The following is a 23,415-nucleotide window of genomic DNA, read 5'->3' on the forward strand; positions in this document are numbered from 1 at the left end:
TCCTAGAGAGTGGAACACGGTAGTTGGAGTGGGGGGGGGTTAGGGGAGGGAAATTGTGGAGAAGGAGGAGAATGGGGCGGGAGGGGGGAGCCGGTGGACATAACCTTGAGCTATGAGAAGTGGGCGAGGATGAGGGCATCTCTGGTCCTATGGGCATGCCAGACCCTTGCCTCTGCCGATCCTCCATATCCTCTGGCTCCTCCTGCGGGTTCTCCTCCGGCACGTCCAAAATTCCCTCCTGGTCCGCCTTCTCCTCCCCATCCTCAGATAAGGCCGCATGCCACTCCTCCTCCAGCATTTTGCCCCACTGCTGTGCCAGGTTGTGGAGGGGACAGCAGACTACCACAATGCGAGAGACCCTCTGGGTGGTATGCTACAGTGTACCACCAGGGTGGTCCAGGCATCGGACCCGAATTTTGAGCAATCCGTGCATCGCTCAATGACAACTTGAGCCTCGTTATGTCGGGACTCTGCCTCAGTCTCTGGCCTCCGCACTGGTATCAAGCCAGGACTTCAGTGGCTACTCCTTATCCTCCAGGAGCTAACCTGTCATCCTGGGTGGTCCTTGAAGCTGTCCGGGATCTCCGAGTGTCCTGGGTTGTAGCTGTCATCCACACTCCCTGGGAAGCGTGCATGATCCGGAGGTGGTGGCCACACACGAGTTGAACATTCAGGGAGTGGGACCCCTTCCTGTTAATGAAGGGCACTCCCTGATGCCCCGGTGCACACAAGGTGATATGTGTGCTATCAATTACCCCCGGGGCATACCGGCAATGGCAAAAGAATAATGCAACCCGGGCATCTTGGTGGGCTTGGTCCAGCTCAAAGTTGGTATAGTCAGCTGCCAGGGCATACTTGTAGGCTGTAGCTAGTGAAAGTCCTGGAATGAACCGATCGCATTAAGGTTCAGGGTTGCGGTGGCCTTAACGGCCATTGGGAGTGGGTGTCCTCCTCTACCATGGGGTGCCAAGTCGATGAGGACTTGGCACAGGTGCCGCACTGTCTCTTTGTTGAGACGGAGTCTCCTGCACCGCATGCTGTCTGTCATCTCCTCGAAAGACCAGCAATGCCTGTACACCATGAGCCATCACCAGCATCTGCCTCTGGGACCCTCCTTGGCCTGATGGACGGCTGGGCCTTCATCATGTGTGGCAGTCCCCTGCTCATGGGGTGCCGCCTCCAGCCTGCGTTGTATCTGTTGCCTTCTCCGGTGTCTGGCCACCTGGGCTGCCACCAGTAGTGCAAGAGCATCCTCTGTAGGATCAACACCCCCATCCATTTTGGTATCTGTAAGGAATTGGAGGAGACGGACCCACAACCAGTTAAGGCTTCCCTGAAATCCCAGGGAATTCCCTAGAATTCCCCAAGCCCCCCCCCCCCCACCCTTACGTATCTGCCTTCTCTCAAAGTGCCATCCATTGAGCTAGAAAACCTCGCTCTGCACCCAGCCACATCAGGAGCCCCTAGATCCCAGATCCTTGCTGGGAACATTAGGGAGACCGTGATCAGGTGCTCTCCCCTGATTCACGTACTCACCCTTTGGTCTCGAAGATATTCCCAGTGCTGAAGCCCAGTTCTTGAGTGTTTGATTGGCTGCCGCCTCTATGGTGCCGACACTTCTAAAGTTCAGGCAAACTGTTCAGGATTGAAAGTGCTATTGAAATGCAATGCATTATCATTGTCTGAGACATGGCACATGTCCCCACGAGAATCCACTTGACAACATTTTGTTTATTGAATGGTTAATGGTAGCAAAGATTTGAAAATCAACTACGAAACATTCCATAAATCACACTAACCATTAAACAACACGGAAACATCACCATTCCATATTAGTACCAATACAAAGCTATATCAGCTCATTTTCACAAAATAAAAACAAACTCATGGTATCACCGGTCGCAGGTTCCTCAACAGAAACGGAGGATAAGCCTGAGAATGTGTTATCATGTCCAGACTTTGTCGTACAACCGATCTGTCCATCAGTGTGTTACCTGTTCCACCCATCAGTGTCATTCTCCTTCCAGGAGCCGCAGCCGTGCAGGCCCTCCCACACGACCCAATCTCACTGGAACCAAATCCTGGCTTCCACATATTCCACTGGCACTCAAGGTGCAGTTGAGCTTCCTTGACCTTCAGCGTGTTTAACCCATGGTGATGTGCCAGTTACATGCAGCACTCACCACATCAGCAACAAAAGCATTAGCAACCTATGAAAGCATTTCTTCAATGGCATTTTGTGGTGGTATGAATAGGAGCACTGCCATTGGTGCAGAGCACTGGTTTCCCATTGGCTCTGGCTGGTCATGTGCCTCTCGGCTGATTGGCTGGGACTAGTCATGTGACTGCTCACCAATTGGTCAAGAGGCTAGTAGACCCCGCCTCTGAGGCGGGGTGTAAGTACCCAGAGTTCCCGGCGGTCGGCCTTTCACTGTAGTTGACCACCGGGCTAACATCTAGCTGATTAAAGCCTAAGTTTGGACCTTCGTTGTGTCTCGCGTCCAATTGATGGTACATCAATTTTCAATGGCCTATTGGGATCAATGTCTCACACCAGGTCCCGGTGCGTCTTCTTGCCGCAAACCAGATTGCCTTCTGGACCCTACTTCCCCCTAAGCCCGGTGTTCCAGGACCCAAGTACCTTAGAAAATATTGTCCTTCTTTCCGGCTACAGAAAGGAAGGAAACAGCAACAACAACCTCCAGGCATCTGCAGCCACCAGCAGGAGCAAGCAGCAAACACAACCTGCAGCCGTGAAGTGCTCTCTCAACTAAAAGGGCCAATTCCTTATCAGCAACAGACTTTCAGCTGTGAAGCTAGAGGCTGCTCACAATCAACGGGTGTTAAAGTGATCTTCAGCATATAACCAAGAGCAGGGCTCTGTCCTGGAAGTGCTTCGCAGGACAGACAGGCAGCAGCTGTCGTTGCCCCGTTATAGTTTTCCACAATATTTAACGATGGCTTGAAGGCCTCACAGACTAAAAACCCCTTAAACCCCCGCCCCCCCTCCCCCGGCCCAGGGGCGACCTCCAAACTGGAATGTTTCACCTCAACACCCCTGAGGGGTTCCCCAACCCACCCATCGAGTGCTAGGGCAGCAGTTAGGGCAACAGTTATTGCACTAGCTTCACGTTTTTAAACAGGAGTGCTGAACGATGCCTGCGTGATTTCTTGCTGGGAAGCCGGTTAATTCCTGGGACACAATTCCATTCAACTTCAATCTCGCAAATGAGATGGAAATTGATGCAAATCGGGGCGAATGGAACGCTCACTATATTTGGACGTGTTCCGGAACTCGCCATCGGGAGTGGGCTGATTGGATAGCAAACTGATTCACGCCCAGCACGAATCTTGATTTTGGCCTTTCCCGCTATTTAACTTGTGCACCGGGTGCAAACATGGTGATTAAATCACAGCCCATAAATTGTAAAAGGCTGAGGCCCCAGCACTGATCCCTGTGGCACACCACTCATTACATCCTGTCAACTAGAGACAGACACAACTGTATCTGATCTGTTTCCTGTTAGCTAGCCAATCTTCTATCCATGCCAACATGGTACCCCCTATACCATGAACTTCTCACTGACCTTTGTTGTGGCACCTTATCAAATGCCTTCTGGAAATCTAAGTCCAGTACATCCACCGGTTTCCCTTTATCTACAACACAGGTTACTTCTTCAATTAAGTCTGACTCTGATTACCATGAGTTTTCCCAAGTGCCCTGCTCTAACATTTTTATAACAGCTTCCAACATTTTCCCTATAACAGATGCGAAGCTAACTGGCCTGTGGTTTTCTGCTTTCTGCCTCCCTCTTTTTTGCTATTTTCCAACCTAATGGAATCATCCCCAAATCTAGTGAATTTTGGGAAATTAAAACCAACCCATTAACCAACCCATGAGCCACTTCTGTTGAGACACTCGAATGAAATTCATCAGAACCCTTGGATTTGTCAGTCCGCAGGTCCATCAATTTGCTCAGTATCACCTCCCTAGTGACTAGAGGTTTCCTCAGTTAATAGTAATTTTATTATTGTCACAAGTAGGCTTACATTAACACTGCAATGAAGTTACTGTGAAAATCCCCTCGTCGCCACACTCTGACACCTGTTTGGGTACACTGAGGTAGAATTCAGAATGTGCAATTCACCTAACAGCGCGTCTTTCGGGACTTGTGGGAGGAAACCGGAGCACCCTTGGAAATCGATGCAGATATGGGGAGAACGTGCAGACTCCACACAAATTGTGACCCAAGCCAGGAATTGAACCTGAGACCCTGGCGCCTTTCCAATTCTTGATTTACAGCTATTTCCGGACTGCTACTTGTATCCTCCATAGTGAAGACTGATGCAAAATTCATTCATCTGCCAATGCCATATTTTCTGTTACCAATTCCCCAGACTCATTTTCTATAGGGAAAACACTTGCTTTGTATCCTCTTATCTATAGAAATTCTTATTATCTGTTTTTATTTTTCTAGTTATCTTTCATTGTACTCTAATTTTTCCCTACTTATTAATCTTATAGTCCTTCTTTGCTGTTCTTTATATTTTAACATAGAACATAGAACATTACAGTGCAGTACAGGCCCTTCGGCCCTCGATCTTGCGCTGACCTGTGAAACCCTTCTAAAGCCCATCTACGCTATTCCCTTATCGTCCATATGTCGATCCAATGACCATTTGAATGCGTTTAATGTTGGCGAGTCCACTACTGTTGCAGGCAGGGCATTCCACGCCCTTACTACTCTCTGAGTAAAGAACCTACCTCTGGCATCTGTCCTATATCTATCTCCCCTCAATTTAAAGCTATGTCCCCTCGTGCTAGACATCACCCTCCGAGGAAAAAGGCTCTCACTGTCCACCCTATCTAATCCTCTGATCATCTTGTATGCCTCAATTAAGTCACCTCTTAACCTTCTTCGCTCTAACAAAAACAGCCTTAAGTCCCTCAGCCTTTCCTCATAAGATCTTCTTTCCATACCAGGCAACGTCCTGGTAAATCTCCTCTGCACCCTGTCCAATGCTTCCACATCCTTCCTATAATGCGGCGACCAGAACTGCACGCAATACTCCAAATGTGGCCGCACCAGAGCTTTATACAACTGCAACATGACCTCATGGCTCCGAAACTCAATTCCTCTACCAATAAAAGCTAACACACCGTATGCCTTCTTAACAACCCTCTCAACCTGGGTGGCAACTTTCAGGGATCTATGTACATGGATTTTCTCCAATCTTCTGACCTGCCACCCATCCTCATGCTTTTTCTTCAAGTTTTTAATGCCTTCAAGATTTTTAGTTAACCACAGATGCTGGGTCCACCTTTTAGATTTTTCTTTCCTGTTGGAATGTAACTATTATGTATATTCTGACATATTCCTTTAAATGTCTGCCACTGCATCTCTATTGACCTATCCCTTAACCTCCTTTGCCAATTCACTTTAGTTAGCACTGCTTTCAGGCCCTCGTTATTGTCCTTATTTAAAGTTTAACATACTAGTCTTGGATCCGCTCTTCTCTCTCTCAAAACAAGATTTCCCCAATGTCCTGTCTGAAGACCAACAGCAACAGTGCCAACTGCAGAGGGTCCTGATTCCAACCTTTTGATATATCACCTTCTTCTCTTCAAATGTGGACTATCAATATACACCTGCAATTATTTAGATGAGCCAGGAGCAGCATACCAATTCCATGAGCACTGAGGCCAATTTTAGTGCCTGCAGCTCTCTGCAAATAACCAATGCCCTTTGACCTTTTCATCTGCATGGCTCAGTATGACCGTATTTGATGCATTTACCCACTATGCATGAGGAAGCTGTGCGCTTTGTGTTCTAATGACGTTAATCCAACTTCCCTGCATTGTTTGACTCAGTAATTTCACTTGGTCTTCTCACTATTAATATCTGCAGCCTAGATGAAGGCTTTATCTGCTCATTCCTTATTTTAACAGAGACAGTAACCTATTTACTTTAAATTGGTTAGCAGCAAGAAAGGTTATATGAACATATGAGGCATTCATTCATTAATATTGGCATAATAATTTGTCGGATTGTATATCTCCCATGCACTTTATTAACTCCACCCACCCAGTTCTCCCAATTATATCATCGGTGTTTATTATTTAAGCATAAAGAAAGCATGATTTCCACATAAATAAAGGGGGAATAAACTGATGCCCAAATCAATCCTGATCTTTACAAGAGCTTGATGTGGAGAACCAACCTGAATAAATAAGGGGAGGAAAACCAATGGAACACTGCACCTTTAAAGCCATTGGGAAATTGAGAGCTCTTTCCACCAGGGAGAGAAATGTTTTTCTTTAATAGGATTGTGTTGGAAGCTGTTGTGGAAATTTGGTACTCTCGGGGATAAACAAATTTTCAAAGGCTCCCTAAGCTGCAACGAGTGTGGATGAAAGAGATTTAAAATTCCTCAGAGCTCCCCCCCCCTTACTCAGTGTGTTGACCTACTTCAGTCAGAATTATTCAAAACATATTGAAACCTCCTCAATTATAAGGAGCAATTAGTGAAGCATTTGAAAGAGTAGTCACCTGGTTTAGGCTTCGAGAAACATCCGCCCATGACTGGGCAAAGCTAACAGGTTGGCGCGTTGCTATAGAAACCAAAGAACCAAGGACCACGGTGTCTTGATGTGGCTGATGAGCGGCTGTTTCAAACCACAACGTCTCGTCTACTTCAGAGGAAAGGCAGTTATAGGAGGGCCATATTGGTCGAGCAGGTGCTTGTTAAACGTTGCGGTGCAGAGAAATCCATGATAATGAGAACCAATCCATGGTGGGTTTATGAGTATCCAATCTTCAAAATCTAAACAACCAAGAACAAATACATCCTTTATCTATTCTTTTTGAACTGCAATGCACAATAACTAAAATGAAACCAAGGTGTAACAAGTCATCCCAATGCAACTTTCCACGTTGTTCTCTAATACATTCTTGCACAGGTAAGTTGTATTTATAAGAGATGACAAGAGAAACACTGCATCTCCAACAGTGCAGTACTCCCTCAGCAATGCACTGGAGTATTAGCCTAGATTTATGCTCATGTCTCTGGAGTGGGAATTCACAACTTTCTGATTCAGGGGTTGAGAACGCTACCATGGGGCCACAGTTGATATGGTTCAAGGGTCAATCGCAACTGTTGGTCCCTACCCCTTCACCTTGAACTCATGGACTGCACCATTGTGGGGTTTTTTCACATTCTGCTTCTTTGTGAGCAGAATATATGTCAGTGACCTTAAGTTTTCCCTCTCTCCATTGATGCTACCTGGCCTGCTGGGTATTTCCAGTATTTTATGTGTCCAGTTCAAATGTCCACTGTTTTGCTTTTGTGTTAAATAGAAGCATTGGTTTTAATTTTCTTCCTCTTCTAATTGAACAGCCTGGCTTCCCATGGGCATAACTAATGTCTGGAAATCACTGAAAGCATGGACCCATCTGGTCATTATGTGGCCATTAACACATTGCGGGTTGTGGCCGTTCACTGATTGCTAATTAGTTTCTGTGTTTCCTAGATTACAACCATATCTACACTTCAAAAAATGGTTTTTGTTAGCTGTACAATGCTGGTGGCCATGAACAGCACAATATATTTTTTCTTTCTTGGGGAGCATGGCATTGATATTACGTTGCACGTGGGGTTGTTTCCATGGTATGGGTAGGATGATGACCACCAGAATGTGTATGGGGATTGACATGCAGGTACAGCAGGCGGTGAAGAAGGCAAATGGTATGTTGGCCTTCATGGAGAGAGAATTCGAGTACAGGAGCAGGAATGTCATACTGCAGTCATTCAGGGCCTTTGTCAGATCAGGGGTGAAATCTACCAGCGTGCCTCGTGTTTTTCAGTAGCGGCGGCGTCCCCAGCAAGATCTACTGCTTCCGCCATTGTCAATGGGATTTACCGTTGACAGCATTCCTAGTCATCGGAAAACCTATGCTGTGGCATGACACCGGAATTTCCCGCCAGCGTGAACAGCTGGTAAATCGGGCCCTAAATGTCGTTAGATAATGGTAGGGAACTCGCCGGCAGAGCTGGCGAGAAACTCCCAGTAAAATCTGCTACAAATGACACTTAGAGCACGATTTAACAGAAAAGTCCCCTTCGCTTCAGGGTCCTTGGGCGAGCGCTGTTCAGTACTGGTCTCCACAAATGGGGACCAGATGGAACAGCACTCATGGGGGTCTTCCAGGTGATTGGAGCCCCCCAGGTGCAGCCCCAGCAATCCTGGTGCCACCCAGGCATCCTGCCACCAACCTGGCACTGCAAAGGTGCCCAGGTGGCATTGCCAGCTGGCAGGGGCACTGTCAAGGGACAAGGTAGGCACTGCCAAGGTGCCAAGCTAGCATTTTTCACATCGGGCTGGAGGTGCCCTGCTCTGGGGTTGTGGAGGTGAGGTGACGCCCGGAAACCCATCATAGTTCGTTGGGCTTGGAGATTGAGCCGGGGTCATGTCGGGGGCTTCAGAGATCGGGACTCCATTTTTAAATGGCGTCCCAATCTCTCAGTACACTGAGGAGAACCGGCAAGCAGAACTCCTCAATGCAGAAAACGGGGCGACATGCCTCCTCGGCGCGCATTCCCCGCTGAGACCTCTAACTAACCCAAATGATGTTTAATAGCGCTGGCTCTCCCCCTGGCACCCACACAGCTTGGCACTGACACCCTGGCCAGGGTGGCAGTGCCACGGGGTCCGGATGGCACTGCCAAAGGTCAGGGCCTGAGGGGGCCATGACCATGAAAGGAAGGTTGAGGGGGCTATGAAGGGTGGGGGGTTGAAGAGCGGGTATTAAGGGGCCTCTGGAAGTTTGGGGGAGTGAAGGGTGAGGGTCCTGGAAGTGTGGGGGCCTGGAATGGGAGGGCCCAAAAGGGGCCGTGGGAAGTCCTGAAAAGGAAGCCCCTCAGCAACCCACACTCCACAATCATGGAGTGTCCTCACTTGGGGTGGTTTGAGGGAATGCCCATGTGTGTGTGGGGGTAACATTGCCCATGGGTGGTGGTGTTGGGGACCCTCAAGCCCAATTAGAGATCGGGTCACCCTTTCAAAATGATGGCCCAATCTCTGAGAAGCCAGTCTGGCCAGTGAGTTCAGCTCCCCAGTGATGAAAATAATTCCAACGGCAGAATTTACCAGCTGTTCACACTGTTGGGAATTTCTGGTCCCACCGGCGCACAGATTTCCTGGCGATGCGGGGTGCTGTCAACAGGAAATCCTCCCCCACCAAAAACACGCGGCGGGGTGGTCGGTAAATCCCACCATAAGTCTGGGCTTCACTGATGAGAAACCCCTCAGGGGCCAAAAAGGTGACTACGTGTGGTTAGATAGTTGCGGGTAACTCGTCGACAGAGTCAGGGAGAACTCACAGCCAAACCCACCTGAGGTGACATTTAGGGTTCGGGAGTCGCGCCAGGAGCTCAGAGATCAGGACTCCATTTCTAAAAATAGCATGCCAATCTCTCGCTACACTGAGGATTTCTGGTGAGCGGAGCTCCTCAGTGCCTCAGCCACATGTTCCCCGCTGAGGTCCCCTATCGAATTGAGTGCCATTTAACAGCATTGTGTTTCTTGCAGTGCGAGCGCCGGGAAACAGGCGGCTAAATGCGCTCGCTATTGGACTTTGTTCCCATTTAATTAAATCACGCTCTGTATTTCTATTTCTATGACACCATGATGTTCTATAATGCTGGTACCACAGAATGGGTGATATTTCCATCATGGTGTGTAGGAAACCAGAATCATGGTGTTTGGGTATGTGAATTTGGTGTATCTGGGTACGTACTGTTCTCATTCTGAGATGCGGAGTTGGCACCATCATATGGTGTGACAAGGAGGATGGGGAGGGGTGGTGATAGGCATACCTTTAGGTTCGACACAAGGCTCTAACCTCTGGGAACTGGGTTCAATTCCAATCTTGTCTGTCTTGTAGGTTTCAAGGCTTCCACAAGGGGCTGCCAAAATGCCAGGATTGGCCGATACGGCCCTGGAGTGGAAAATCAATCTCCAGGAAACTGTTGCGAAACCGTGGAGAAAACCTATGCGTCACAATAAAAAAATAGTGTGTTATCATTTTATTTGGACAATTGTTTGTCAATTATGAAAAAAAATTGGTGTTCGGATAAATGGCTGTTTGAGGGTGGTTGTTATGGAAAGCATCATGGGCAGGATTCTCTATCTCACGGCACCTCTGTGTGGTACACCTCCGCCGGCAGCGGGATCCTCCGTCCCGGCAGCCAGTCAATGGGGTTTCCCATTGTGGGCACCCCCACACTGTCGGGAAATCTGCGGGGCAAAGCAGAGGATCCCACTGATGGAGAATCAAGCCCCATATTGATGAAAGGAAGCAATGGGGTCCTTCTCCTTCAGGTATTGCACCAGTCTAAGGAAGGATTTCCACCCAAGACTGTACTTTGGCATTTCAAATTAATTCTTAATTCTTTCGTGGGATTTGGCATGATACTGGCATGGCCAGCATTTGCTGTCCATCTCTAATTGCCCTTGAACTGAGTGCCATTTTGGGGGGCAGTTAAGAGTCAACTACATTGCAGTGGATCCAGTGTCACATGGAGGCCAGATCAGGTAACCAGATCAGATAACGATGACAGATTTCCTTCCCTGAAGGACATTAGTGAACCAAATGGGTTTTTTAGAGCAATCAATGAGAATTCTATGCTCGCCGACACTGAGACTAGTTTTATATTCCAGATTCATTAATTGAACATAAATTTCACCAGCTCCCATGGCGGGATTTGAACCTGTACCACGCAGACATGGGGAGAACTTGCAGACTCCACACAGTCACCCAAGGTTGAAATTAAACCCGGGGCCCTGGCGCTGTGAGGCAGCTGTACTAACCACTGTGCGAAACGTTTATAGAAATTTAATAAGACTTCACCCCCACCTCACTCATCTGCTGAGGAGGAAAAAGCCCAGTCAGTGACCCCTGGCTCTGAGGTTGGCACTGAGGGAGGGGTGCGTGTGTGTGTGGTAGTTGGGAGGGAGATCAGACATTGGGGGGGTGGGGGAAGAGTCCTTGAGACCTCTGGGGTGCTGGATGGGGAGCACTTTAAAAATAGCGCCCCATCATGTTCGAAGCCGACTCCCACCTCTAAGAGGCCCTGCCCCACCAGAGTGACAGAGTAACCCACGCCCACTCCTTAGTTTTGGCAAAGAGACTCAGAATTCCGTGAGAAATCCCGCCAACTGTTTTTCTCACCGGAACTGACACTTTGACATTTTTTGGTAAGACTCAGCCCTTGACGTCATCCAAAACTCTGCTGCCTGTTCCCTCATTCGCACCAAGTACCATTATCCATCACCTCCGCGCTCACTGACCTATTTTGGTTCCTGGTCAAACTATGCTTCATTTTAAAATCAAAATCCCTCATCCCCCCTTCCCTCTGTAATATCTGTGTCCCAATAATTTTGGCCTCTTGTGCATCCCCGGTTTTACCTGCCATTGGTGGCCGTGCCTTCATTTGCCGGGACCTAAATGCTGAATCCCCTCCCTAAACCTCTTTCCTTTCTTTCTTTGATGTAGAGATGCCAACGTTGGACTGGAGTGAGCACAGTAAGAAGTCTTACAACACCAGGTTAAATTCAGGTGATTCACCCGAGGAAGGAACAGTTCCCCGAAAGCTAGTGTTTGAAACAAACCTGTTGGACTTTAATCTGGTGTTGTAAGACTTCTTACTTTCTTTCTTTGTGTAAGATCCTACTTAAAACCTGCTTCTTTGACCAGGTTTTTGGGAATCTGCCCCAAACCACTTTCTGTGGCCGAGAGACTGATTATGCTTCATAATGCTCCAGTGACATTTTGTTTTGTTAAAATCACTATAAAAATATAGTTTGTTCTCATAATTCTAGAAGAGGAATTTAGGGCCAAGCTCTCTGCAACTCCTGATGAAATGAACAGTAAACATTAAACAAAATATCAGTTAACACAAAACCAGAGTTAATGTCCCTTTGCCATACTGAGTTAAGGTAAAGCCAGGTAAAATTATCACGGAACAAAGTGAAATTCTTCCCCAATCTGCTTGTCACTATTGTCATCCCTAGTTCATTCCCCATAGCAATGCTTTGACCAATCAGAGTGGAGCTGCCTGGTTTCAATTTAAACAAAAGCATGGTAGTTAGCAGTTCCCTGGTGCATTCTCCATGGTAATGTTTCTAGAAATCAGAGTCCATTTGTCAACCAATTATCAGCCACCTTCTGCAGCCTCTGTCACAGTGGTGTGACCTAAACACCAACAAAACACTTAACCGGTTCTTTGCTGGTACAGAAGTTGAACATTGCTTGCTGGAATCTACATATATTCGCACACTGGGCCCCATTCCTTTGCAAACAAAAATAATATGTCCACACATTGTGCCCTTTTCAACTAAACAAATGATTAGGAAACAGCCATTACTTAGTTCATTCCCTATAGCAATGCCTTGACCAATCAGAGTCGACCTGCCTGGTTGCAGTATAAATTGTTGTTCCCTTTAGAATTTGGTATTCTTGCAAATCTGTCTTGATGAATGAAAGACAAAAAGTTTCGGCGGCATGTTCATCAAGAATAGCAAACATTACCGTAAAGAGACACTTCTAGCAACATCACCTGGGATTTTTGTAAGTAACACCAGAGGCTGTAAATCGTTATATACTTAAGAGTTGCGATGACATTGTCCAAAGTTTGTTTTTTTTAGCTCATCTCAGCTAACACATGTCACTACATTTAACTTGCTCAGTGAAAGTCCTCACCATGGCATGGTGAGCTGCACAACTCGTTGTGAAATAAGTGACTGCTTTGTAAGTCCAAAGATGTGCAGGTTAGGTGCATGGACCAGTTTACAATTGCACTTTCGTGTCCAAAGATGTACAGGTTAGGTGGGGCTATGGGGATAGGGCAGGAGTGTGGGCCTAGGTAGGGTGTTCTTTCAGAGGGTCGGTGCAGACTCGATGGGCTAAATAGCCTCCTTTCGCACCGTTGGGATTGTATGGTTCTAGCCTGACTGTAACATGGACGCTCACCACCTTAACAAGAGGCTTCACAAACTGGAGGAGGTTCAGACCTACGGCAACAACTTGTTCCCCCTGCAGCCCAATCGAGTCAGATATCAAACAAAGATATAAAGTTCCCATGTTTGCAAAGTGAGCCTTCTGGCTTGTGCAAATATCTGATTGGCTGGATTATAAAGAAGGAAAGGCAATCAGATACCAATAGCACCTTTCACAATCGCTGCATGTTCCAAAGTGCATACAGCTTTTGAGGTATAGTTGTTGTTATAATTTAAGAATTTTTCAAATATTACTGTCAATAGGCAGTCAATTGGGCCAGATCTCAGTATGCTGCAGTGATTTATACAGGACAGTTTTAAATGTATCAGCTACCCTGATGTTTCAGTCATCTTTACCCGAAACCTCAAATGTTTTTTGTCTTTTTAGATGCTAACAGATGTTGTTGCACATTTCTCATAACTTTGTTTCTATTTCTGATTTAGGTAGTTGCATGGTTCTTTCTATCTTTAATATCACTGCAGCCTGTTCTTATTGCCTGCCGCTAATTCTGGGTCTTCCTGTGAAGGACTTAATGATGAGACTGATTCCACCTCCCTACAACTATTCACTCCTATTGGCATGGGTTAATCACACAGCATGGACTTAAATCTCATATGTGGGCCAAAGGAAGGTTTCCATTCTATGCCTAATGAATCTTAATCGTGAGGTGGAACTTTTTGAACACATTTGCCAACATGATCAACTTTGGCACTTCACAGTCACTAAGAGTGATGAGAAAGACCATGGCATCATTTCACCGTGGTCTTGAAGAACACTGTCCAAGAAGATAACATTGAAATCTATCTGAACTCCCACATACTGATATCATTCAATAATTGAGATGGACACCCATGTAGTGCATAAGCAATATCTTTGAGATGCCCTCTTGAACAGAGTGCCAACAATATTGTTCATAAGCAATTAATTGTGTGTAGAGATCTCCAGAGCCATCTGTTAACAACACAATATCAGCTTCATTTGCACCCAAGTGTTTGTACACACTGGCCCTGAAATTCTGTCAGTGGATGGAACGGTAGCTCAGTAATTAGCACTGTTACTTCAAAGTGCCAGGGACCACTATCTGTGCGGAGTCTGTGCATACATACTCCCCGCGTCTACATGGGTTTCCCCCGGGTGCTCCAGTTTCCTCCCACAAGTTCCGACAGATGTGCATGGCAGGTGAATTGGACATTCTGAATTCTCCCTCGGTGTACCCCAACAGGTGCCAGAGTGTGGCGAATAGGAGCTTTTCACGGTAACTTCATTGCAGTATTCATTCATGTAAGCCTGCTTGTGACACTAATAAAGATTATTATTATTATGATGGATTTTTCTTACCTCCTGAAAAGAGCCATTTTTATTAATGTTCCCATGGGGCTGGTTTAGCACACCGGGCTAAATCGCTGGCTTTTAAAGCAGACCAAGGCAGGCCAGCAGCACAGTTCAATTCCCGTACCAGTCTCCCCGAACAGGCGCCGGAATGTGGCGAATAGGGGCTTTTCACAGTAACTTAATTGAAGCCTACTCGTGACAATAAGCGATTATTATTTCATTTACATTTCATTTCCAACCCGAATAATGGCAGGAGATCAGCAGGATCCCCTATGGACGATCTGGACCATTGAGTAACACTTGGGAATGCTGAGCTTAAATACCAGTACAGGTTTTCTCTTAAACTCAAAGTGCAACACTCTATTGTAATAAAGATACTAACTTATCAAACATGTTGAGTTAATAATTTTTTTGGGTATCAACAAAGCAATAACTTGCACTTTCACATCACCTGTTAACATAAGCAAAATTCTGTAAATTGGGAGGTTGAACTCAAGAGTTAGGCATTGAGGAATTGGTCAAGGGTAATGGCAAAAAGATGGATTACTGGGAGTTTTCTTTTGTGGGAAATGATGGACTAATATTCTGGCCTGTCAAACTGGTATAAGAGGGCACTCATGCACCACCAAATTATTAATTCCCTCTGGCAATGAGTTAGGAAAACAAAGGTAGTTTTAAGGGATTTAGGTTTGTATTTGTAAACTGTAGAAATAAGGAATAGTTTAAGTGGGTTTAATTTAAAGTTTCTGTGCCTGGAAGGTTGAAGCCTATATTTAGATTCATGTTGGACAAAGGTGTTTGTATGCATGGGGATTCGATTCAATTCCAACTTTGATTCAATTGTACCTAGAGAGGGTTGCGCTGTGAAGAATAAATAGTAGTAGCAGTCGTTGCTTGCAACTGGAGGCGCTTTTAAGGTAGGAAGGCTTTCTGTTCTTAGTTTAACTGAATTTGTTGGCAGTTGGAGACAGGACAGTGGGCATTGAGCATCTCTCAAGTCTGCCTGGAGAGGCTGGACAGGACATGGGAGCTGCAAAGATGCAGACTTCCTAAGGAACAGGTTACAGTCCAGATAACCAGGGACTTGAGACAGAAATAAAGTCTAAGACAACTGAAGTTACGAGAACAGAGGCCAAGGTATTGTTCAGAAGAATTTGAGGAAGATTTTAAAAAGTGTTCTCAGTTAAAGAGACAATTGCAGTAACCAGATTTAAAGTGGAATAGCAGACCTCAGAGGTAAATCAAATGATTGATGCAATTTTACTAGAGTCTGGAAGTTAAGGCAATTATGAAAAGTCTGTACAGCAGTCAAGACAAAGATATCCTACGGAGGGATGTAAAATCTTAGACTGGATTCCCAGCAAAAGTGGAGCAGAAGTTTTGTTCAAAAGTGTCATGTGGAAAACCTGGACTGGATTTTGGAATGCAAATGGCTAAGGGAAAACATTATTGTGAGAAAAAAAATTAAAGTGTGTTATTGGGAGTGGAGTTTGGAAACTCTCATGTGACAATCATATGGGAAATTTCTGAGGAGAAAACCAAAGATACTAACTCGGGTTCAAAGTGGCATGCGTGCATTTGGCCACAGTCATCATGCATGCTTAAAAGTGACATTTTGTGTTCATGAGACCCATTATAGCTTAGGATGTACTTTGTAACCCACGTTAATCTTAAAATCAGTGGGTAATTGTTAATCTGGGAGGGCGGAGTAAAGGAGTATTGTATTATAATCCAATTTTTCCCTGTTTATTAAATGTTTCTTCTTGTTGTTAAAACTAATTAGCGGTCCTATGATTCTGTTCTTCCACCTTTTTATAAAAAGATTTAAAGTTACGGTCTTCTGAGTCAAGGTTCCATTCTGGCACCTTCCCGTCCAGTGATAACATCAACTGAGATCATAACAAATACCTTGACCCATCAAGTCAATCTGCCAGTTTTGAGTTGGAACAAACCTGGGCAGTTAACTGTTCCATACTGTATTCTCCATGGCAACACCTCCGCCAAGCAGAGTCTATTTGACAACCAATCAGCACTCTCTTCTCATGCAGTGTAAATTTTTGTTGCCCTGTTACTGTTGGAAAGTCTTGCAAGTTTTCCTGATGAGCACAATATGAAAAGCTTTGGTTGCATGTCTTTTTTTTCAGCAGTACTGGCTAAATTATTCAACAAAAAGTTGTCGTTAGAGTTCCCTTCGAGTTAAATACTGTTGAGTTGGAATTTCTTCTAGGGGAACTATTTACTTTCCTCTCAAATTCAGTCACTGAATGGATGACGGATGGGAGCATTTTCCCTCCGAAACTCAATTGGGGTTGGATTATTTAATTCTATTACAGCGCTTAAGTAATTTAAAGCCAGTTTCAATCACGTTCTTAAAATTCCATAGGGATTCTCCAAAACGCCTGCCATAACCTCAGTAGAATTACCAGAGAAGATGCCTCTTTGCACACTTTCTCTAGTGCATGAAGGGTTGGATTGCTGCTGAACTGAAGGCAGGAGATTGAGAGAGTTTCCGGAATGGTTTCATGGCCCAACTGACATCCATACACTATTGTTACTGTTGTTCAATTGGTCGTCAGCAGTTTGAATGTGAAAAGAGCCATGTAACCCATTCTGATGCAAATTTGCTGCAATCATTTGTCCAATTTCAATTCTCTTTGAGAAAATAAACAAGAAATTATGTAAATAAATGCTTTGAATTTGGAGGAATGCCGAATCTATGAAGACAATCAACTAAGCCACAGCTTCCATGGTTGGTGAGGAAAACTCTGATTATATCAGCACCCCGAGACTTCCAGTGGTGTTATGTAAGGGGAAGACGTGCACAATGTGGCTCCAGCTAGAGTACTGCACTTTTTGCCCTTTTCTCTTTGTTTAAGGCAATATTTTCTTTTGCAAACCCACAGAATTAATGGGAGAAGGACCCTAGATAGGTGAAATGCCCAGGAAAATCAGTGACAAAAGGAAGACAGTCGAAGTTCGTCAAGGGAATCAGAGCCTCTCAGAGCTCATTGGCAGAAAAAGGTGGCAGAGGCAGCCTCTGAGGCTCCGGCCACTCCACTAATGCTGAGGAACTTTCAAGTACCTTGGCGAAAGAATTTGATAAGCACTGGCGGGTTGTGTCGGAGGACTTCCGCAAATCGATGGAGGAGGCCTTGGCTCCCATTCAAGTGGCTCTGGGGAAGACCAATAAAACCGTGAAAGCCATGGAGCAAGTATCTGAGGGCAAGAACGGGGCGGGAGGGGGGAAGGGGTAGTTTGCTAACGGTTACTGTAGATTTTTCTTTGTTCAGCCTTGTGATCTGGTTTGTTGGCCATCTTGGGTAGGCCTGTTTGCTGTGCCTTTTATGTATTGTTGGATAATCTCTCTTGGTGGAAATGGCTGACTCTGCAGACCGCGTGGGAGACCCCCAATTTGTTTGGTCACCTGGAATTTCAGGGGGTTGACTGGCCCAGTGAAAGGTCGAGTGTATTTGCTCACCTTAAGTGTTTAAATTCTGACATTGTGTTCCTGCAGGGTCAGAGACCAGGCAAGGTAGCGGATGGGGTTGGTGGGACAAATCTTTCATCCGGGCTTCGTGTTAGAGCCCAGGGTGCGGCAATATTAATTAATAAAAGGGTTCCATTTTCTGCCACTAAGATCTTGTCTGAGGCTCTCTGTAGGGCACTCCAGTGGCTCTGGTTAATATCTATGTTACAAACTAGGACGGTACAAAATTTATTAATAGTTTGTTGACCTCATTCCGCAATTCGGACTCACATCAGCTTATTTTGGGTGAGGACTTAATTTGTGTTCTAGACCCTAGTCTGGGTTGGTCCAAGCCCTAATCTCTGACCATCAGGGGTGGCCAGAGCTTTCCTGTTTTTCATAGAACAGATGGGGGTGTAGATCCTTGCCGCTTTTTTCACGCAGGTGATAAAGATTTTCGATTTTTTTTATTCACACGTGCATCAGGTATACTTGCAGATCAATTTTTTTGTGGTGGAAAGGTCTTTCCTCCCTTTTGTGGTGGTAGCTGGTTACTCAGTGATAATGATTTCGGACCATGTCCTGCACTTTGTTAATTTGGCATTAGAGTCAGGTCCCTCCCAAGCTCCTCCATGGAGATTCGATTATTAGTAGACAAGGAATTTTGTGAACACATGTCTGCCGCCTTTAGGGAATATATAAAATGTAATTAAAGTGAATCTATCTCACGCTCTATGCTGTGGGAATCCCTTAAGGTCGTCCTCAGGGGGAAAATTATCTCCTACAAAATTATCTCCTAAGGGACAGCATGGTAACATTGTGGATAGCATAAATGCTTCACAGCTCCAGGGTCCCAGGTTCGATTCCCGGCTGGGTCACTGTCTGTGTGGAGCCTGCACGTCCTCCCCCTGTGTGCGTGGGTTTCCTCCGGGTGCTCCGGTTTCCTCCCACAGTCCAAAGATGTGCGGGGTTAGGTGGATTGGCCATGCTAAATTGCCCGTAGTGTCCTAATAAAAGTAAGGTTAAGGGGGGGGTTGTTGGGTTACAGGTATAGGGTGGATACGTGGGTTTGAGTAGGGTGATCATGGCTCGGCACAACATTGAGGGCCGAAGGGCCTGTTCTGTGCTGTACTGTTCTATGTTCTATGTTCTATGTTCTAAAATGTACATGGTGAAGACAGCGAGGGTGGAGCAGCAGAGGCTGGGGGGCTCCATTCTTGAGGGGACCACTGGTACCCACTTGCCCCCAACCCCAGAGTTGTTGGGAAGTAGGAAAAAGCGGCAGACACTATCCGAGCTATTGTCGACGGACAGAACAGTGGGCCAGCAGCAACACTCAAGGAGTATGAATATGGAGAGAGGGCCAGTCGCCTTTTAGCTCACCAGCTGAAATGACTGGAGGCATCCTTGGAGATTGTATAGGTATGTAACCTGAAGGGCAGCATGGTGGCGTAGTGGTTAGCATTGCTGCCTCACGGCGCCCAGGTCCCAGGTTCGCTCCCGGCTCTGGGCCACTGTCCGTGTGGAGTTTGCACATTCTCCCCGTGTTTGTGTGGGTTTCGCCCCCACAACCCAAAGATGTGCAGGGTAGGCGGATTGGCCGCTCTAATTTGCCCCTTAATTGGAAAAAATGATTTGGGTACTCTAAATTTATTTTTAAAAAGGTATGCACCTGAAAGACAGCCAGATTTCTGCCCCCTCCTCAGGTTAATGCAGCTTCTGAATCTTTCTATCGGGGTCTCTATAGATCGGAGCCTCTGGCTGAGGGGTTGTTTGGACAGCCTATTCATCCCAGCTGTGGAGGGGAGAGGAGTGAGAAGTTGGAATCCCTGTTAGGCCCAGAGGAAATTATTAAATGCATTGGGTTAATGCAGGCTGGTAAAGCCCCAGGCCCAGATGGCTTCCCCATTGAATTTTAGAAGATGTTTGCAGAGCTGTTGGTACCTTTAATTCTGGACATGTTGATGATTGCTTTTCCTGGGATTTGTTGCACTCTACACTCATACAGGTCTCTATCTCCTTGATTCTCAGGCAAGACAAAGATCCAAAAGAGTGTGGGTCATATTTCACTCTTAAATGCGGATATTAATTACTTGCCAATCTGCTGGAATTGTGGCGGAAGCCCTGCCTCCCAAGCTGATCTCATAGGATCAGACAGGCTTTGGTAATGATCAGCAATTGGTAGCCAATGTACGCCACCTGCTAAATGTTGTTCTTTTCCCCTCCTTGGTGCCTGAACCGAAGATAATTGTTTTTCTGGATGCCAAAAAGGCGTTTGATAGAGTGGAGTGGGAATATCTGATTGATCTCGGGAGGTTTGGATTTGGGCACAGGTTTATTTCCTGGATTTGATTACCATCTAGGGCCCCCTAGTGTTCATACGAATGGTCTGAACTCTGACTACTTCCCATTAAATAGGGCACGAGACAGGGGTATCTACTGTCTCTGCTCCTGTTTGCCTTGGCAATAGAACCGCTTGTTATAGCACTGATAAGTGGAGGGAGATAAATTGGGGAGGGGTGGAGTATAGGGTTTCACTTTACGCGGATAACACCTTCTCTATATTACGAACCCAGTACCCTCTATGATGAGACAATTTAGAAGTTTTGGCTCCTTCTCTGGGTACAAGTTGAACTTGGACAAGAGCGAATGCTTCCTGTCAACCCCCCACAGAGGAGCCGCCAACTTGGGCCGCTACCTTGAGCTGCCAATTTGAGCGGCTACCAAAGATAGCCTTGCCAAGACAAGCTTTCATTTTCTGGGGGTCCGGGTGGTCCTCAATTGGGCCTCACTTCATAAATTACATTACACAAATCTGGTTAATAGTGTCAAGTCAGACTTACAGAGGTAGGATAACCTCCCCCTGTCCTTGGTGGACAGGGTTCAGAATATTAAAATGAACCGATATTTTTATTTATTTTTCACTGTCTCCCCATCTTTCACCCCAAGTCCTTTTTTGGCAAAGTCAATAAATTAATGTCCTCCTTTATTTGGGCGACAAGATTCCAAGGGCTGGATTCTCCCGCCCAGCCCGCTGCAAAAACGCCACAGGTGAGAGGCGAACAATGGAGAACTCCATTGACTCAGGACTGGATTCTCCGGTCGCCAGGCGAACGTGGCCGGAAAATCCCGCTCCAAGGATCTGTGGGGCTTTGCTCCAAAGAGACAGACAATCAGGGGGATTGGTTCTACCCAATTTACTGTTTTACTATTGAGCAGCCAATATTCAGAAGATACTGTTGTGGTTCAGTGATCCTGGTACCAAGTGGGGCCAAATGGAAGCAAGTGTGTGCACTGCTTTTAGCCTTGGTGGAATAGTTACTGTATTGTTACCTTTCTCTCCGGTAAGACTTTCCCTGAATCCAACCTGAGAATCTAGAAGCAGTTCAGGCAGCATTTTAAGCTCTGTCCCATGTCTTTGCCCGCCCGCATCTGCAATAACCACCTTTTTCCGCCAGCAAGTTTGGACTCAACATTTAAGTCATGGGAGGATACTTTAAGATTTGCGATTACTCGAGCACGGCTTTCCCCTCCTTTCCCTTGGTGCCACCCTCTTCCCTGTTGAAGCGCTTTTTGTCTTTGGCTGGGTCTGATGGGGGAGACTATTTCTGGCACATATGACCATATCCTCTCAGTGGAATCAGCTCCGTTGAGTGAGGTGAAGGCGAAATGGGAAGGTGAGTTGGGTCCCATTCTGTATGATGAGGTATGGAGTGAGGCCCTTCACAGGGTCAACTCTACGTATTCATGTGCTTGGCTAAGTCTGATCTAATTAAGGTGGTGCACAGAGTGCATCTGACTAAAGCGAGGGTGAGTGGATTTTTCTCTGGGGTTGAGGACAATATAGCACTGTTCTCGGGGGCTGGCTAACCACACTCATCATGTTCTGGTCCCACCGCTCGCTCTCATCCTCCACTCCCAAAAACAACCTATTCTTCTGGATTTGATCAAATGGGCCCTTTGCAACACTTTCAACTGTATCAGCCCTAAACTTGCCCATGATGCCGTCGTATTCACCCTGCACAGAATCTCGCACCACACTCCAGCTCAGACCGAACCTCCTCTTCCCACTTGTTTTTGACCCCAACCAAGGATGCCATCTCCTCTGCTATGAGCCTCCCATAAACCCCCTACATGCTCCGCTCCTCCATCTCCGCCAATGAAGAACCCTCTCCAACAACGAAGAAGGGGGTATCACAGGAAAAGATGGAAAAATCTTCTTCGCAAAGTCATGCACCTGCAAATATCTAAATTTCCGTGCATGAAAGCCCAAGTTTTGCCACCAATTCCTCAAAGCTCGCAAATCTGCCCTCCACAAACAATTCCTTGTCCCAGCAACCCCCTTCACCTCCCATCCCCAGAATCTACCGTCGAGCCTCACCAGCTTGAACATATGGTTCACACACACTGGCACCAGCTTCGATACCACCCCAAGGTTTAAAATGTTATCGCAACTGTCTCCATATCCGCAATGTGGAAGCTACCACCAGATTCCCAGAATACTTCCCCAGAGAAAAGGGTAAGGTAGCCGTCACCAACGCCTGTAGCTCTGACCTCCTACACAAGCCTGACTCCATCTGCACCCACACCTCCTCCGACTCCCCATACCATCCCAGCACCTTCTCAGCATTCGTCGCCCAATAAAAAATTCTGAAACAATTTTAATAAACAGATTTTTAAAAAATGATATCAGCACACCCTGCAAACACTGCACAATTAAAATGTACGATGGCTTCATAAAATGTTCATTTGCACTTAACTGTAGACGTGAAATTATTTTTATATTTATTTTTGAGCGATGGGGCACAGCAGCATTCATTACCTATTTCCAGATGCCCCCAGTGGATTAAAACTCTATTGTATTGGGCAAGATTGTGCTGTGATGATAATGTCACTGGACTAATTATCAAGAGTCCAGGTTATTGCTCTGAGGATATGGGTTCAAATCCCACCACAGCAGCTGGTGGAATTTAAATTCAATCAATAAATTTGGAATATAAAGCTATTCTCAGTAATGGTGACCACCCAATCCAATTCTCTTCCCAGACCTAATGGTGTACTAAGGCAGACTTTCTTCTGTTTCCATAACTAGTAATTTCCAAAATAGGTCCTAGCCTGTCACCAGGGGGTTATAGCTTGACAGGCACCACTCCACATCAAACATTGCTGACCAGAAGTCTCTCCTGCTCTTACCACCAATTATCATGTGTTGGAAAGCTTTTGTAGGTTGACACTCAATCTGTTTGGCTGCAATATGAAGGTACTTTCCATACCAATAAGGTCCTGGGGTGGGACTTGAACCGGAAGCTTCTGCCTCAGAGGTAGGGACACTACCAACTGTGTCACAAGACTACCAGTGGTGACCATGGCAACTATAACTGATTATCCTAAAAACCCATCTGGTTCACCCGTGTACTTTTGGGAAGGAAATCTGGTGTCCTTACCCAGGCTGGTAAACATGTGACTCCAGATCCATAAAAATGTGGTTGAATCTCAATTGCCCTCTGAAATGGTCCAGCAAATCATTCCGTTCAAGTGATGGGCAACAAGTGTTGGCCT

At 46.1% G+C, this 23,415-nt stretch overlaps 1 protein-coding gene across 8 annotated transcripts in view; it reads right to left on the minus strand.

The window, feature by feature from the left end:
• The window catches only part of LOC119963410 (apoptosis-inducing factor 3), a 199,507-nt gene that overhangs the window by 107,662 nt on the left and 68,430 nt on the right, over positions 1-23,415 (minus strand). For 6 of the 8 annotated variants that reach the window (XM_038792517.1, XM_038792536.1, XM_038792492.1 and 3 more), the window contains one exon: positions 6,552-6,825. The exons of 1 other annotated variant lie outside the window; for it this stretch is intronic. In XM_038792517.1, coding sequence (XP_038648445.1) covers positions 6,552-6,582 — 31 coding nt within the window. In that variant the 5' untranslated portion in view covers positions 6,583-6,825. Of the gene's footprint in view, positions 1-6,551; positions 6,826-9,876; positions 10,051-23,415 lie in introns of all 8 variants that reach the window. One more of the 8 variants, XM_038792502.1, reaches the window with a different exon arrangement.

Source organism: Scyliorhinus canicula, chromosome 1 (assembly GCF_902713615.1).
Source record: "Scyliorhinus canicula chromosome 1, sScyCan1.1, whole genome shotgun sequence".
In the NCBI taxonomy this organism is placed as follows: domain Eukaryota; kingdom Metazoa; phylum Chordata; class Chondrichthyes; order Carcharhiniformes; family Scyliorhinidae; genus Scyliorhinus; species Scyliorhinus canicula.